The 15,599-nt window shown below is 35.5% G+C and overlaps 2 protein-coding genes across 2 annotated transcripts; one reads left to right on the top strand and one right to left on the bottom strand.

The window, feature by feature from the left end:
- Window positions 1-2,071: 2,071 nt before the first annotated feature.
- Window positions 2,072-4,080, bottom strand: LOC108903991 (methyltransferase-like protein 14 homolog). The gene is made up of 5 exons (XM_018706358.1): window positions 3,955-4,080; window positions 3,727-3,897; window positions 3,189-3,625; window positions 2,485-2,738; window positions 2,072-2,430 (listed from the first exon to the last, which is right to left on the bottom strand). The coding sequence occupies exons 1-5, from the start codon at window positions 4,018-4,020 to the stop codon at window positions 2,177-2,179; spliced, it is 1,182 nt and encodes a 393-aa protein (XP_018561874.1). The 5' UTR covers window positions 4,021-4,080; the 3' UTR covers window positions 2,072-2,176.
- A 1,235-nt stretch (window positions 4,081-5,315) lies between these two features.
- Window positions 5,316-13,367, top strand: LOC108904001 (protein bicaudal C). Its single transcript, XM_018706367.1, has 10 exons — window positions 5,316-5,397; window positions 5,624-5,703; window positions 5,757-5,969; window positions 6,030-6,260; window positions 6,312-6,705; window positions 10,395-10,701; window positions 11,917-12,084; window positions 12,249-12,420; window positions 12,599-12,914; window positions 12,979-13,367. The coding sequence occupies exons 1-10, from the start codon at window positions 5,331-5,333 to the stop codon at window positions 13,080-13,082; spliced, it is 2,052 nt and encodes a 683-aa protein (XP_018561883.1). The 5' UTR covers window positions 5,316-5,330; the 3' UTR covers window positions 13,083-13,367.
- The last annotated feature ends 2,232 nt before the right edge of the window (window positions 13,368-15,599 follow it).

Raw genomic sequence — 15,599 nt, 5'->3', positions numbered from 1 at the left:
CTATTTTTTATATATAGATCTATATATGTGTAGAAAATTATATTGTATAGTTTTTATATATGAATTATAATGTTAGTTTTTTGTGATAAATGCTCTTGATTGGAAAATGTAAGTAGTACGATGGAGGACAGTTGGCGCAATTTTTTTTTTTTAGATCTGAACGTAATTTACTACTTAAATAATTTGACATATTTAGAAGAAATCAAACGAATATGATTAAATATATATTTAAAAGTACTTCCTTCGATTTTCTTTATCTTGTCCGCTAGTTTCCTTCACCAAACACTAGAATGGAACATGGATGGAGTGCATCAGAATCGAATTTGTATGTAGTAAACAGGTAAGATTATTCATCACCAGCCATAGACATGTCATTTATCAAACAATTTAGTCATTACATATTTGACTACAGACGTGTTTTAGTTTTGATAGGTGATTCTAACCTACAAAGTCATGTTACTGAATGCCTACTGGCACAAAACATGTACCTATTGGCAGAAATCGACGTCTTTATTTGCTTAATAAGTGGCAACAATTTTGAACTATTCTAAAACTATACCGTCCTTTTACAAAAAAGATATAAACATTCAAAATTGAAGCAATCTACATTAAAAAAAACAGTTTTTACCACAAAACAGGTTTTCACATTAGGGGTACGTTCTGTAATTGTATCAGTAAAACGCACTAAAAATTTTTGTAGAGTAATTGGCAACCTGCCAGGGAAATTAATGAACTGTATTTTGCATCAGCTGTTGTGTAGTCTATCAGGGGCTTGATTTTTGAAAACAGGAGAATTAGTTCATTCGAGAAAATTACGTCATTTTCTCTTGACACACAGATAATGTGATTTTTGAAATTTTCTTGTGGAATATTTTCTCTAGATATCAAGAGAAATAATTCCACCGGGTTTTGTCGGGGGAATTGGCGTTTTCTCCGAATAGTTTGAATCCGAATGTCATCTCATGCTCATGCGCAAATTGTCACTTCATTCATTCGCTGTTCGAAGGTGCGTAATCATTTGAAATTTGAAATTTGTAATGGATCCAAATAATTTATTATTAAATCTAAATATAATGAATAATTTGCAAGCTGCAGAAATTGTAAACCTTCCGCGACAATTAATTAAACCATTTAAAGTTTCAGCAATATCTGACCACTGTTCTTGGGCCTTTTTGTGAGTAAAAGTAGAAGAAAACTTTCATTTTAAAAAGTTCTTCGTTGTTTCTAAGCATATTAATTTCTTTTTTGCGCTTTCGACGTGAATGAACGCTTCATCATAATTATAATAATATTAATTTTTTTGTGTTTTCAAATATAGTTCTATTCAAATTGAAGTTATATTAAATTACTACGCATATCATGGAGATGTCTAGTCTCCCTGACGAATATAATGACATTTACAAAACAAACTTCAAAATCAAATCAAGTGACTAAACATCAGGGTCGCCAATAATGGCACTGAAATATTGAAGAAAACTCTGCCCGCTGATTGGTCAGTTGCAAATATATCCTCGACATACGGCATAAATTAAATTCTCTAGAGAATTGGATTCCTTCAACGTTCAAAAATAAGTATTTATGTTTTTAAGAGAAATTTGTCCGGTGAATTTTTTCTCTGGAGAATCAGTTCTCCTGTTTTCAAAAATCAAGCCCCTGGAACAGTACTACTTTATACCTACAGGCAGAGTGACCTACTCAGTTTGTACTAACATCTATTTCAACTGTCAGTTTTATGTTTGGTGACATGGTGACTAATATTTTGATATTTTTTTACGTCCTGTTCTTGTCAAAATGGATTTCGATAATTTGCTGTGGACTATCGACGATGTTCGGGGCATATAAAAAACCGCTTCTTTCTTTATTTTCTGAAACTAAAACTTTTTAACTGCATGCACTTTGTAGGTTATATCTCACCCACATTGCCTATTAAATTTTAGTATTTCGTTACATGTACTTGGAGAAAATATTCAATTTTGGAGCAGCCAGAGATCTTCATTCAAGATTCATAAAGTTTTTTTTAGAGTTATACTCATTTCTTAAGTTTCACAAAGCAAAACAAGAATTAAAATTGTAAATATACTTTTATTACAAATGACTTAAACCTCACTATGGATAAAACAATAAATAATTGTTTATAAAAAGAGAATCGTACGAGGCGAATGCAAACAAACGTTTCTCACCGTCCCCGTCCCCTTCCCCTCTGAAAGTTGTTTCTTCCCCTCCCACCCGCGTTGCCCTTACCCTTCGGTGGGGGACTCTTCGGCCTGAGAGCCTCTATCCTCTCTGTGCAACCCGTGGTGATCGTATTGTTGCCAAAATAGCTTGCGTATAAATCAGCGTTGAAATTGGAATTTGTCAGTTCGGGACCTATCGTCAGCCACCCAGGTCGTATCGTACTGTCTCTACCAAATACGTGCAACCGTCTCCGCCCTGAAAAAAAAAAGTTGGAGTGAAACGATTCATGGTAGAGATGTGTGTACATACCTAAACAAAAATGTTCTATAATGTGAAATATTTCAACGGGTTTTTCCAAACTCCCATACTCGTTCTCTTCGGAAATTATGAGATCTATGTCCACGTTCGCGTGGATAAAATCCCCGTCGGTTGACCGTCGAACTGTACCTTTAATACCCATTAGGCAATGTTCTTTCGTTCTTTGGAATACGGCCCTCGGATCGAGGTTCTTCGAATGGCCTGGGTTTTTTATGTTGGTCCTTATCCAACATATATCTTCGCACCTAAATAAAGAAAGGTAACTTTCTTACAAATTTTGTGATCTCGTACAGGGTGTTCCATCGTTAATTGATCGAATTTAAGGTTTGAATTCGAGTGGTTAAAGTAATAAAATAAAACTTTTATGAAGAAATGTCCAGTAATACTTTGTTTTTGTATCAAAATAAAAAAAATAATAATATTTTCTTTAAATATATTTGATGTAGAACTTCGGCTGACGATTTATCTAATTAAAATTAAAAATCTGCTAAATGGGAGTTGAAAATTGATTTTTCCCTGTTAGTTTTTTATTCCTCACTATATTTTGATAATTTTTAATAAAAGCTGTGTTATTCGAAAATCTTTCTATTAATCTATCCAATTTCATTTTAAAAATTCCTATTCAAATTGTGCGTTACCGGTTACGTTACACCACTTATAGTAATGCCGCAATACACCCTACACTCATTCCGTACCTTCTAAAGCCCCATTTTCTCAAACACACCCTTCCCATGTCCAAACCCTCCGAGCTTCCACACCACAAAAACACGAAACTCCTCTGCGCAGCCACTTCGCCCACATCTAAGTTCATAATATGGTCCCACGACCAGAACTGCATGTTGGTCGCCCCCATAGTCCTCTGATACTCCTCCAAGGGAGGTTCGATTAGGATGACGTCGAATTTACTGTTGATGTTTTTGAGATCGTACGTTGCTAGATCACATTTTAAATACATCGGCGGGGTGGCTGTCTGTTCTATAAGTTCGTCTTTGAGTTTTATCAGTTCGCGAAGCTTGGGGTACTCCTCGAAACGGTCTGCGAGACCCACGTCACGAATAAAATTCTGAGGCCTTTGGCCTGTGTCTACAAAATGTTGGCAGTAGTCGTTGTGTGGATTTGAGGATTGTGTACCCTAAAATAAATATATTCGTATCTAAAATGTAGCTATTTCTTGTTCTATTAGTATATTTACTGTTAAATCAGTAAGATAATTCTTATATTACTGAAATTCACCTTCAAAAACATTGACGAGTCTCTATAAACGAGTTCATCTGGAGTGTCCTTTTTATAATCATATTTATCATTTTCTTGACTATTGGCTGATTCTTTATTAACTAGCTTCTTAACGGAGCCTTCTGCAGTACCCAACACCTGTCTTAATTCCTCCGCTCCAGAAACTCCCAACTAAAAATCATGTTTAAGGTTATGTACCTATTTGTCAACAATATTTATGTAACCAACCGTTTGGGCTAATAGCAACTTTCTTTTACGTGATTTTTCGCGTAATTCTTTTAACATATCCCCCATTTTAAAAAAACTCCACAATGTTTAACAACAATCAGTCAAAACACATAATGACGTTGTCAATGTTTTTGACAGTTTTTTGTCTCTACTTCTTCTTCACTTTTATGGCCTCCACCTTGGCCAGCTGGCTACAAATTTTATAGTTAACAAAGTTTTCCTAATGTGCCTATTATTCTCAAACACAGTACTGTATTTATAATTAATGCATAGACTATAAATAATATGAAAATGATATATTCTACCATGTTGAGTGACATTTCTGTTGCCAATGTTTAAACATATAATATTCTATTTATGAATACAAACCTCTCTAATATTTTTGAGTACCCTGTATTTGTATAATATGCACAATACTAGAGCGTGTTAGTTGAATTTTCTAAAATAATCTGTCATCTCCTCCCCCTTATACATACAACCAATAATATAACACAGTGTTAAGTTGGTTGCCGGCTTAAAAGGGGCTCAGTTCATAAATTTTAAAGTAAAAATAGTTATTTAACTTTTTCATAATTTTATATATGTATACTTACGAATGTTTTGTAGGACAAAAATTTGTTTTAATTTTTAGATCAGTAACTTCAGGCAATATAATGATAACATTTTATAGGAAATATGTCCATCATTTTTTTCTACAAATATTTTAAATAAAAAAGGTACTGATAGTGAGGCAAAAACTACTCCTTTGTAAGAAATTCTCAGTTTCCTATGCGCGCAGCGCACGGCTTTTGAACTCTTTTGGCCGTGTTAAAATTTCAAAGAGTCACTACTAGGTTTACAGATCCTGAAAACGCGAAAAACTTTTAAAACTAAGGTGACTATAGCCATTTTGTTATACTAAACTCATCTATTTACAATTGTATACAGTTTGTCAGCCGTTTGTGTCGTTTTTAATTTAACTGTAAGATGTCCTGTAATTTTTTACCGCCGCGTGTTGTGGATATGAACAAAAATTCGGACACGCTATCTGAAGTATCCGAGAGCGGCACTACTACATCGGGGTGGAACTCCAACTGGGACTCTAGGGAGGAACTGAGGGATTTCGTCACCAAACTAGGACTAAAGGACGTTTCGGACTTGTATCAGGACCGCTTCAGGGTCGACAGGAAGAAGTTGGAGCAGATGCTTACCGGTGAGGAATGAAACATAATTTTCAGTTTATTTATCTTTTCTTTTCCAATTTAAAACTTTTTTTTGTTAGTGTGTAAGGCGATATTTTATTTATTTACTTCTGATAACAACTTAGGAGCATTTTTTCTTAATTTTCAGGTGACAATGACGCTCTTATTCCAGCAGACGTGTTTTTTGCTAAGATTATGGAAGATACAGATACGTATATCACCTGGCCGAATAAATTGAAGATAGGAGCAAAATCTAAGAAAGGTACATTTATTGAATGCCATTTTCTCTCGATAATATACACTGTTTTTCACTTACCTGTTACTTATTCGTCTTGTACGTTTTCCAGATTGGTATAAACTTTGAATAAATTAAATAATTTTAATTTGTTTATCTTTAAACCTTTTGAGTACATTCAAAAAACGTTTTCAGGAATTTCAACCTCATATCAGGTACATAATTTTTTTTAAGTAATATATTTGCGTTTCAGACCCCCATGTGCGAATTGCAGGCAGGCCAGACGACGTCCAAGCTGCCAAGGAGAGAATCATGACAATTCTAGACACCAGGGTAAGACGCCACACTTCCAAAGACGATTTCGAATTTAACGACTCGTTTTCCAGTGCAATCGTGTGACGATGAAAATGGACGTGAGCTATACGGACCACTCCCACATCATTGGAAAAGGCGGTTTGAGTATAAAACGCGTCATGGAGGAAACGCAGTGTCACGTCCACTTCCCCGACTCCAACCGTTCCAATCCCACCGAGAAGAGCAACCAGGTCTCCATATCGGGCGATATCGAAGGCGTGGAGTGTGCTAGAAGTCGCGTCAGGGTAAGTTACATAAAATTCGAGTCTTCTGACAAAATACTGAAAGATCAAGATTAATACTAGGAGCTGATCCCGCTGATATTTGGTTTTGAGCTGCCGATAATGTCTCAAAACGTCGACGCTACTTGCCCTTACGTCATCAAGATCCAAGAGCAGTACAAGGTGCAGGTAATGTTCAAGACGAGGCCCAAATTGCATGCCACCCTCGTGCTGGTCAAAGGTGTGGAATGGGAAGTCGATCAAGTCAAACACGCCACGCTTCTATTGATAGAGTACATATGCGACAGTTTAGCGGTAAGTAAAAGGAACGTCTCCACGTCTCGACTGAACGGTTTTAATGTTTAGAGCCAGATCCCCGTTCAGATGTCCATGGAGATCTCACCACACCACCACCAGATAGTCCTGGGGAAGAACCACTCCAATCTGAAGGCCGTAATGCAGTATACCAGTTGCCAGATAATGTTCCCCGACGCTCAGGATCCGAACATTCCGAATTTGAAGAAGAGCAATGTCACTATAACGGGAAATATCCACAGCGTGTACAAAGCCAGGCAGCTGCTGATGGGGAGCCTGCCGTTGATCATTATCTTCGATCTCCCGGAAGATTCGATGGCCCTGAGGACGCGGCCCGAGCAAATCGCAGAAATTCAATCGTCTTGCGATTTGGTTATAAATATCAGGCAGAAAACGAAGCAGAACACCAAGGCGTGCGTCATCAAGGGGATTGAGCGTCATGCCAGTAAGTAATATAGTTAACCAGTTATTGTTTGTTATTCGTGGAATTTCGAAACCCATTTGTTAAATACAGGGTGTCAAAAAAATGGTATACCCAACTTGGGGAGGTGATAGTTTTATTAATATACAGTGTGCCCCGTTTTTCAGGTTAACACCTCTGGAAATGTGAGAAGGCTGTGGACTTTCCGCAAGCCAATTTTTTTACAAATAGTACCTTGAATAATATATTCTAGTAATCATTTTATTAATATAACAAAAGCCTGGCCTACTACGATTTTTTAAATGTGTCGTTTTTCCAAAAAGTGGTATTAGGCATTTTTTTATCAAGAAGATAATATTACCAAGCTATTCAACACCCATCAAAATACCCATATAACAAATTTGAATAACAAATGTCTATTAAGTGTTTTTTTATGGGGTGCCAAACTTCGAAAAATCAGACAACTAAAAATTATAATAAGCAGGTCAAAGATTGCCATGAAAGTGAAAACAAGTACCAATCGGACAAAGAAAGAATACAGACACTATAAATTTAACACTTTTAGTTGCGGCTATAGTAAAACTAATAATTAACGTACAAAAATGTAGGTAATGAATTATAAATACTAAGTTGTTAAACGAAAAATTGCAAAACAATCTAAATTAAATTCTAGTTTGCTCGAACTATGGATTTTTACTTTTGCAGTTTTATAAAATAAATAGTTTATAAAAACAGACCAAGGAATTTGGACGACTTAATGAATTGCATAAGATAAGCTTGTGCAGATATTATTCCACAACTGCTATGTAAAATATTTTTAAATTTAGGAAGAGGATTGGAAAATGTTCAATTGTTCAACTGGAAAGAGTGGAGAAAACTAAAACTATATTTAGATTAACGTTTTTCAATTTTTTTGTTTAAGATCTTATTATTTATAATTCATTAATGTTTTTGTAAGTTATTATTTTTATAATTAATTAATATAATTAAAAGTATTTAATTTATAGTGTCTGTATTCTTTCTTTGTCCGATTGGTATTTGTTTTCACTTTCATGGCAATCTTTGACCTGCTTATTATAATTCTCAGTTGTCTGATTTTTTGAAGTTTGACACCACATAAAAAACACTCAATAGACATTTGTTGTTCAAATCTGGTATATGGGTATTTTGATGGGTGTTGAATAGCCTGGTAATAATATCGTTTTAATAAAAAAATGCCTAATACTAGTTTCTGGAAAAATGACCCTTTTAAAAAATCGTAGTAGACCAGGCTTTTGTCACATCAATAAAAGGATTAGTAGAATATAACCTTCCTTCAGCGTATTATTTGTAAAAAAATTGGCTTGCGGAAAGTCCACAGCCATCTCACATTTCCAGAGGTGTTAACCTGAAAAACGGGACACAGTGTATATTTTTTAAATTTCCCCTACACTATTAGTATGAATAAATTGCTTCGTATGCCAAAGCTGTGAACTATACTCAAGCGTAGGCCTTACCGAAGTATAATAATCATTAATAAAATAAAGAAATAGTAGCAGTCCCAAGTGTGAACCTTGAGGAACATCTGAATAAGCTTTATATTAATTTGAAACCATATCATTACAAGTGTGTTATAACAGAATATTATTCTCAACATGAACGATTATATGTGATCACCGAAATGACACATGTATGGGATATAACTTTTCTAGGCGGTTTTTAGAGAAATTATCTGAAAATTATGGTGTCATGAACAAGATTTTTTAGAAATAGACAGAATCTATTATTTTTCTCGACTCTATAAAGGGCTACAACTCCCTTAAGAAGCGTTTTAGATCACACGTTCGTTAGAACTTAACTTAATTTTTCTTCTGATCAGTACTATCGAATCTTGAACACGATTTATACAGGGTGTCCCGAAATTGGGGGCAATATTTATAGAGATTAAATTTTCTTTATATAAACGTGGGTCAAAAAGTTCTTCCTAAGGAAGTTATAGCCACTTAATAGGACCACTCTGATGATGTTTTTTTCTAAATAACTCCGAAACCAGTTGAGACAAATTTATAAAATTTGGTAACTAGCTTAACTCTTACATGCTCAGTTTGGTACTAAAACGAAATTTAAAAATTTTCATCACATCCAACACTGGGGGGGAGGGGGGTAAAATTTGGCATAACTTTTTTATGCGCAGACTTTTTAAATTTTGACTGAAAAGTATGAAATTTCATAGTTTTTTATTAAGAAAAGGTACTCTTGGTTCATATTGGTAGAATGTTAAATTTTTGTGTAAAATCCGTTTAAAAATAATGTTACATGTGTTAATGTGGGAATCGAAATTGTCAATATTTCTTATCGTCGCAGGTTTTGAATAACAAAAATGCGTTTGACGTTATTTGCATTGACAGTTCAGTTATCTACTTTTTGCGAATTGTTATTTTATTATAGAAATTTATTATTTTTAGTAAATTATTATTTGACAAAGTAAAAAAAAACAATTGAAATAAAATTATTAAATACAATAAACTAATAAAAGTAATTGAATACCGCACTATTAATAAAACTTATCTTTATCTCAGTAGTAATTTTTATTTTATTTTTATTTTAGCAAGTGCTCAAACAGATTTCCATTTTGCTGAATACATTTTTCAGCTATTTTGTGCGATTTGATTTGCAGCCGAATAAACGAATCCTCTGTTGTAATTCTTCCAAAGAATTTATTTGTGTAACATAAACTACAGCCTTCATCCTACCCCATAGAAAGTAATCTAGAGGATTTAGGTCTAGAGACCGAGGCGGCCATGGAGTGGGACCACCTATACTTATCCACCTGCCAGAAAAATTATCGTTTAACCAATTTATGGTATTATGGGTAAAGTGACGTGGTGTCCCATCTTGTTGATAGTGTAATGTTAAGCGTATGTTTAACGGTGCATCATCCAATAGTTCTCTTACATCATTTTGCAGAAAGTTTAAGTATTCTTCTGCAACGGGAAACTGAATTAGTCCAAGTAGCTGGTCCCCTAAAATTCCTGTCCACACATTTATCGCAAATCTGTTTTGAAAATTTGTGCGCTGTATTGCCCGTGGATCTTCCTCTGACCGGAAATGGGTATTATGAATATCTGCTAGCTGTACATTCGTAAAATATTGCATTTTCGACTGATAACAATTCGCAAACAGTAAATAACTGAACTGTCAATGCAAATGACACCAAACGCATGTTTGTTACCTGCGATAATAAAAAACATTGAAAATTTCAATTTCCGGTGACATTATTTTTAAACGGATTTTACACAAAAATGGAACATTCTACCAATACGAACCAAGAGTACCTTTTTTTACTAAAAAACTGAAAATTTAATTCTTTTCAGGCATAAAAAAGTTATGGTAAATTTTACCCCCCTCCCCCCAGTGTTGGATGTGATGAAAATTTTTAAATTTCGGTTTAGTAGCGGACTGAGTACGTAAGAGTTAAGTTAGTTACCAAATTTTATAAATTTATCTCAACTGGTTTCGGAGTTATTTAGAAAAAACCATCGTCAGATTGGCCTCTTTAAGTGGCTATAACTTCCTTAGGAATAATTTTTTGACCCACGTTTATATAAAGAAGTAATCTTTTTCGACATAGAACATCCTGTAGAAATATTACCCCCTAATTTCGGGATACCCTGTATACAAAAATTAACGTTATAATTGACAATGTTAATATCACAGACTTATCTCACTTCCAGTGAACATCTACAAAGCGAGAAACCTTATCCTGGGCCTCGAGGAGCCACCGCTGTGTGCCGACATCCCTTCGTCTTACCATCTGCCGAACAACGCTCCCCTGCATTCAAATTTCCCAACGAGTGATCTTCTCCCAACGCCTACTAACGCAAATCCTTCGCCCATGTCCCCTCTGCTCAGTCCCCTGATTTCCCCAACTTGGCAATATCCTTCCGCGAGTGTCGGACAGACTGCTCCGCCATTCGTAGGAATAATGCAGCAACCTCAGTTTTTGTACAACGTAATGCAGCAGTCTATGGCGAGCAGCGGGTATGTAATCAATAATTGTAGAAAATATATTTTCCAACAATATTAACGCACCATTAAAAGTGAGCTTTGATTTCAAAATCGATTTCTTTCCGAGGGTTTCTCTGATTTTGCATTGTTTTTTTTTTTATAGATTTAGTGGGAAATAACGATGATAAAGATACAAACTTTTGCTAAAATTTAAGTTTTCAGCATATACAGGATGCGAGAAAAAGTGTTGAACAAATTTGGTTCTTTTCTATTTTTAATGAAGTGATATTTTTGGCGAAAATAAAATTTTCTTGGAACACGAAACCTCATCTCCTATGAACCTTTTTTGTTCATTTGCATATTCGTATTCATTAAAAAAAAATGCAATGAAACGTACAAATTGCAAATTTGATGTGAAACTTCGCACATGGAAATGCGAATACAAATATTCAAAACCTCCCTAATTTTCATTTCTTGTTGCAAACATGAAGTATTTACTGCTCATGCAGGGTGTTTCAGGAATAATTGAAGAAAAACAAAACTTGATTTTGGGCAGTCGAAATAAAACAAAAAAGACCAATGAAGAAACATTTCTTTTTCGTATAATTGACATTTTTGATTTCAAGGTATTGTACATTGAATACATTGTACATTGAATAATTGAATAATATTGAAATACATTGAAATACAATGTATTTCCTTGTCGTGACGATACGACGCAAAACAGCTGGTTCATTCGTCGGTTGTCTCACCTATGACACACTGATGAGGACTAATAAGTCTGAAACCAGTCTGTGCCTGGTGGGTTAAATTGACGAACAACTCTAGCTGTTGCACTAGGTGTTGCAAGTATAATTCAATGCCGGTAGGGGCATATAGCCCTCGGAGTAGTTGTTTCTCGCAACAGTGGCAATTAAAACTTGGACGTCTAACAGCTTGAAGTGTCCTAATTTTTATTTAAAAAATTTTCAGAAAAAAACGTGTCGAAAAAATGCATCTGGAGGACAATTATTCATAGAAAAAAAATCTAAGTCCTGTGTTCCAAAAAAATGTTGGAGAAATGTTCTGGTTATTATTAACAGAACACGGTGTAGAGATGTATATATTTTTTTAAAATCAACTGACGATAGTCTGCAGTCTCTCATAATTTTTTTATTTTAGACTGAGAGCATTACATTTCTCTAACCTAAGGCTGTCTGAAAAAAAAGGAATATAAGCGAAACCGTACTTATTATTTGAATATTTCAGATATCAGTCGCTTCACGGCCAATTTTCTTCAGGGAATTCCTCTTTGGAACAGAGCAGGGAAACATATTCTTCCATTTCGACCAACAGCTCGTTAGGCTCGAGCCCCCTGCCCAGCCCAAGGACTTCTATATCCCCGAGTTACTATCGGAACTTTACAGAATCGCCTTCGTCTGATAAAATGGGTTAGAACAGTTCTTTTATCACTTTATCTAATCGCATTTTTTTAAATCTTTCGTGACTATTCTTTTTCTAGTTGAGTTGTCGGCAGTACTGAACGAAATGAACCTGCCGGGGAACTACCATGGACCGTCGGTCGACAAAAAGCAAGACAGGAACAGCCTGACTCCTTTCGAACTCGAAAATAAACGTCTGGCCGGATACCGCGCCATGCAAACCAGACCGGCTCCTGGCATCTACAGAGTACCGAACAATTCTTGGTCCGGCTACGGGATCAGCCACACCAGCCCCGCTGGTGGCCTCCCGGATAAGAACAGGGGCAAGAAGGTACAACGTTTACTTATTGGTTCTTTCTTTATTCGGGTATTTTGCCAAAAATAAAGAATAGTAAACAAAATCCTGCAGATGACGTTCGAAATTGCAACTTGTTTTTAAATTTTTTAATTCGTGGACTGGCAAAGTCCTCTCGTACAATATTTTTCAAACGGTTTTGTTTTTTTTCCAGGACGAAGACATATGGAAGACCCCAACGGCCAAGCAAGGCGACTCGTACAACCTTCCCTCCACGTCGGGAGCGGCGGCTTTGAGTACCAGCAACATCCTCGACCACACCTCGACTCACGTCCTGAACCGCGTCACCACCTCCAGCTGGACGGACTTGCCCGGCATGCTGTCCGCGCTGGGCCTGGAACGGTACATAACTGTCTTCACGACTCACGAAATCGATTTGACAACGTTCTCGACTTTGACTGATCAGGATCTCATCGAAATCGGAATTAACGCTTTCGGGGCTCGCAGGAAGATATTGCTGGCGATATCAGGTATGGTGTTGGTCATAAGTCTTTCAGAGGGGTTTTATCGTTGTGAATGTGTTTCGATTTCCAGAGTTAAATAAGAGGTCTAGTCCATTCTCGGCGGCTCCGGGTGCGGAAAGGAAAAGCTCCTCCTCCACCAACTCCACGTTGAGCCCCAGAGAGAACAATTGGTAGACTCCTGAATCCGATGGAAACCCGATTTGAACCGGTGAGAAAATCGACAATGCCCTTTTTGATGACTGAATACGGACCGGAGATGCGATTTATGATTTTCGTAGATATTTGTATTGTCTTTCATCGTGTATTAAGAAAATGGTTTTGGTATGCTGATAGCTATACTAATATTGTAGGGAAAGGGACGGGATCGAGCGGGATATTGAACGTTTTCTCGATCCTTTCCGGTGATAGCAACATTTGATGTTGTTTTTTTGTTGTGATATTCGTTTTATATTGAATAAATTGTTATAAATGGTCGTCGATGGTTAACAAAAAAGCAAGGGTCAATTGCGTGCATATATTTATACAGTGTATTTGGTAAGTGGTCGGTTTACCTGGTTTTTTAGCTGTTTTCAATGATTTACTGTAAACTATTAAGTAAAACATCACGATTTTGAATGTTTTATTTAACTAATTTCCGTAAATGTTATGACAGTTAAATTCATTGGGTTTTTATTTATTATTTGTATGTTTTAATTATATTTATTGTTGCCTACATTTTTACAGTAAATGATGTAATATTTTAAGCCCGCAATTTATTAAAGTATTATTATGGCAAAAATTCATTGCAATAATTCACATTTTTAGCCTATATGTTTTATATGTATTGATTTTGTAAGCAAAAGTTTTGATTTATTACAAGTTCATAGTATTTTAGGTATAATGAATTAAAACTTTTGTAGATTGTTCTTTATTGTACTGATTTACTATTTATATTATTGATATTACGTATTTATGGTTATTTATTATTATTTAAATATAAAAAATGTGTTATGGATATATATTATACAAAATTTATAAAATTAAAGTGATACAATATAAAACTGTTACCTTAATCATCGCCTCTTCTCACAAATCAATCTATTTGAAATTTGAACGAATTTAAAATTGACCATTTCGACGGTAGAAGTCGCCTCTAACTTCCTAAAAAATCAATGTGAAGTGGCCCTCCTGCAGAATTCGATACTACGGCTGCACCCCTCTAGCGGCTGGACGACGAAGAATCATCGGCGGTGGCGCACGCGCCTGTGTGTGTGTGACTGTGTTGTTCCATAAAGTCGGTTCTTGACTTTCTTGATGTTATGTGGTGTGTGCTGTAAAATTAATAGTTTATTTCATGTTTTGTGTTAAAATTAACATTGTTTTGGTGTTTGCTGCAAGTCTGGAGTGAAGCATCGTCGAAACATCTTCTATATTAGCGTGGTAAGTGATAGTATCATTTTTCAGGACCACCTTCGGTCTTAGTAGAAACAACTTTGCTGTACGGAATCGATTATAGTAATCTGACATTTTTTCTGCCGATTGCGTTTTTTTCTACTGCGACCTCTTGCATTTTTCGATTATAAACATGACGATTTTTTCGTTGAAATGTACACAAGTACTATAATAATGGCTTTTTATGGGGTTACGTACCTACGGTCGAATCGATTGCAGAAACAACGGCTGTCAACTGTTTCTATTGTTTTATGTTGGAGGTTAGAATATGCAAAACTGGCTCTGTATCAATGAAATTATATAAATATAAAAATCGATTCCATAACATGCAGCAACAGTCGACTTAATACTCATTAGTCCGTAGGTAATTCGATAAAGAACAAATTACTCGCCCTTCAATTAGTGTCATTCACGAAAATGTGACCAAAATCTCTGTCTTGTTATTTGACTATGATTATACCTAGTCGTGGTCGTAATGAACAATTCTACTTAAAGCAAACAAAATTAGCATTAATTTGGTAACGAGGATGAATTTAATACCGATTTTTCAAAAGTTGTTTTTTTGTGATTAAGTTCTAAGAAAGCATTAGTCACTGTTTGCGATTTGTCGTAGGTATGCTATAATTTTGGAGTTATTGCAACTACCACGCTGTTTATTTTTGTTAAAAGTCACGAATTTCTCAAGCGTGAACAATCGCAAATCAGTAGGTAGCTAGTTGGAAAAAATAATTCAGAACAGACTTTAAATCATAGCACACTCGAGTCAGTTTTAGTGTCACTTGCGGCGATATCTCGTGCATATTTACACAAAGTAGTGTTGGTATTATAATTATACTTCAAGAATTCCTATAAACATCATTAGAAAAATGCTTTCTGTGGACAATACAGGATATTAAAGGATTTCCCGAAAATAAGTACGTGAGTGTCTAACTTATAAGTATTTTTTTTTTTAAATAATATTGTCGGGAGCGACGGTTTATTAGGTTATTTTTCAAACTCTCGTCGCGGTGGCCCTGAAACACGGGCGAAAAGAGAAATGACGCCAGAAAAGCCATTGTCGATTGCCATAAGTCACTTGCGACTAAATTTGGATCGGGGCCAGAAGCACCCCACAATCTGAATGAACTTTTTCCGCAGCCATACATTACAATAACGGCATACAGGCACCGGTACGTTACATGATCGTTACAAGAACCAAACTGCGGCGAATTTGAAATAATTATGCAGTGCCGGTAAGGGACATTTTCTTTTAATATCCCG

This window comes from Anoplophora glabripennis, unplaced genomic scaffold (assembly GCF_000390285.2).
Source record: "Anoplophora glabripennis isolate ALB-LARVAE unplaced genomic scaffold, Agla_2.0 scaffold237, whole genome shotgun sequence".
In the NCBI taxonomy this organism is placed as follows: domain Eukaryota; kingdom Metazoa; phylum Arthropoda; class Insecta; order Coleoptera; family Cerambycidae; genus Anoplophora; species Anoplophora glabripennis.
Note: the sequence above shows the minus strand (reverse complement) of the source record. Positions and strands in the feature narration are given on the sequence as shown.

Coding starts and splice junctions, on each gene's coding strand:
- LOC108903991 (XM_018706358.1), bottom strand. CDS start 4,020: ATGGGGGATATGTTAAAAGAATTACGCGAAAAATCACGTAAAAGAAAG. Junction 3,898..3,954: donor AGTTGCTATTAGCCCAAACG/GTTGGTTACATA, acceptor CATGATTTTTAG/TTGGGAGTTTCTGGAGCGGA. Junction 2,739..3,188: donor AGAAAATGGGGCTTTAGAAG/GTACGGAATGAG, acceptor TTCTTTATTTAG/GTGCGAAGATATATGTTGGA.
- LOC108904001 (XM_018706367.1), top strand. CDS start 5,331: ATGGAAGATACAGATACGTATATCACCTGGCCGAATAAATTGAAGATA. Junction 6,706..10,394: donor GGGGATTGAGCGTCATGCCA/GTAAGTAATATA, acceptor TCTCACTTCCAG/TGAACATCTACAAAGCGAGA. Junction 10,702..11,916: donor CAGTCTATGGCGAGCAGCGG/GTATGTAATCAA, acceptor TGAATATTTCAG/ATATCAGTCGCTTCACGGCC.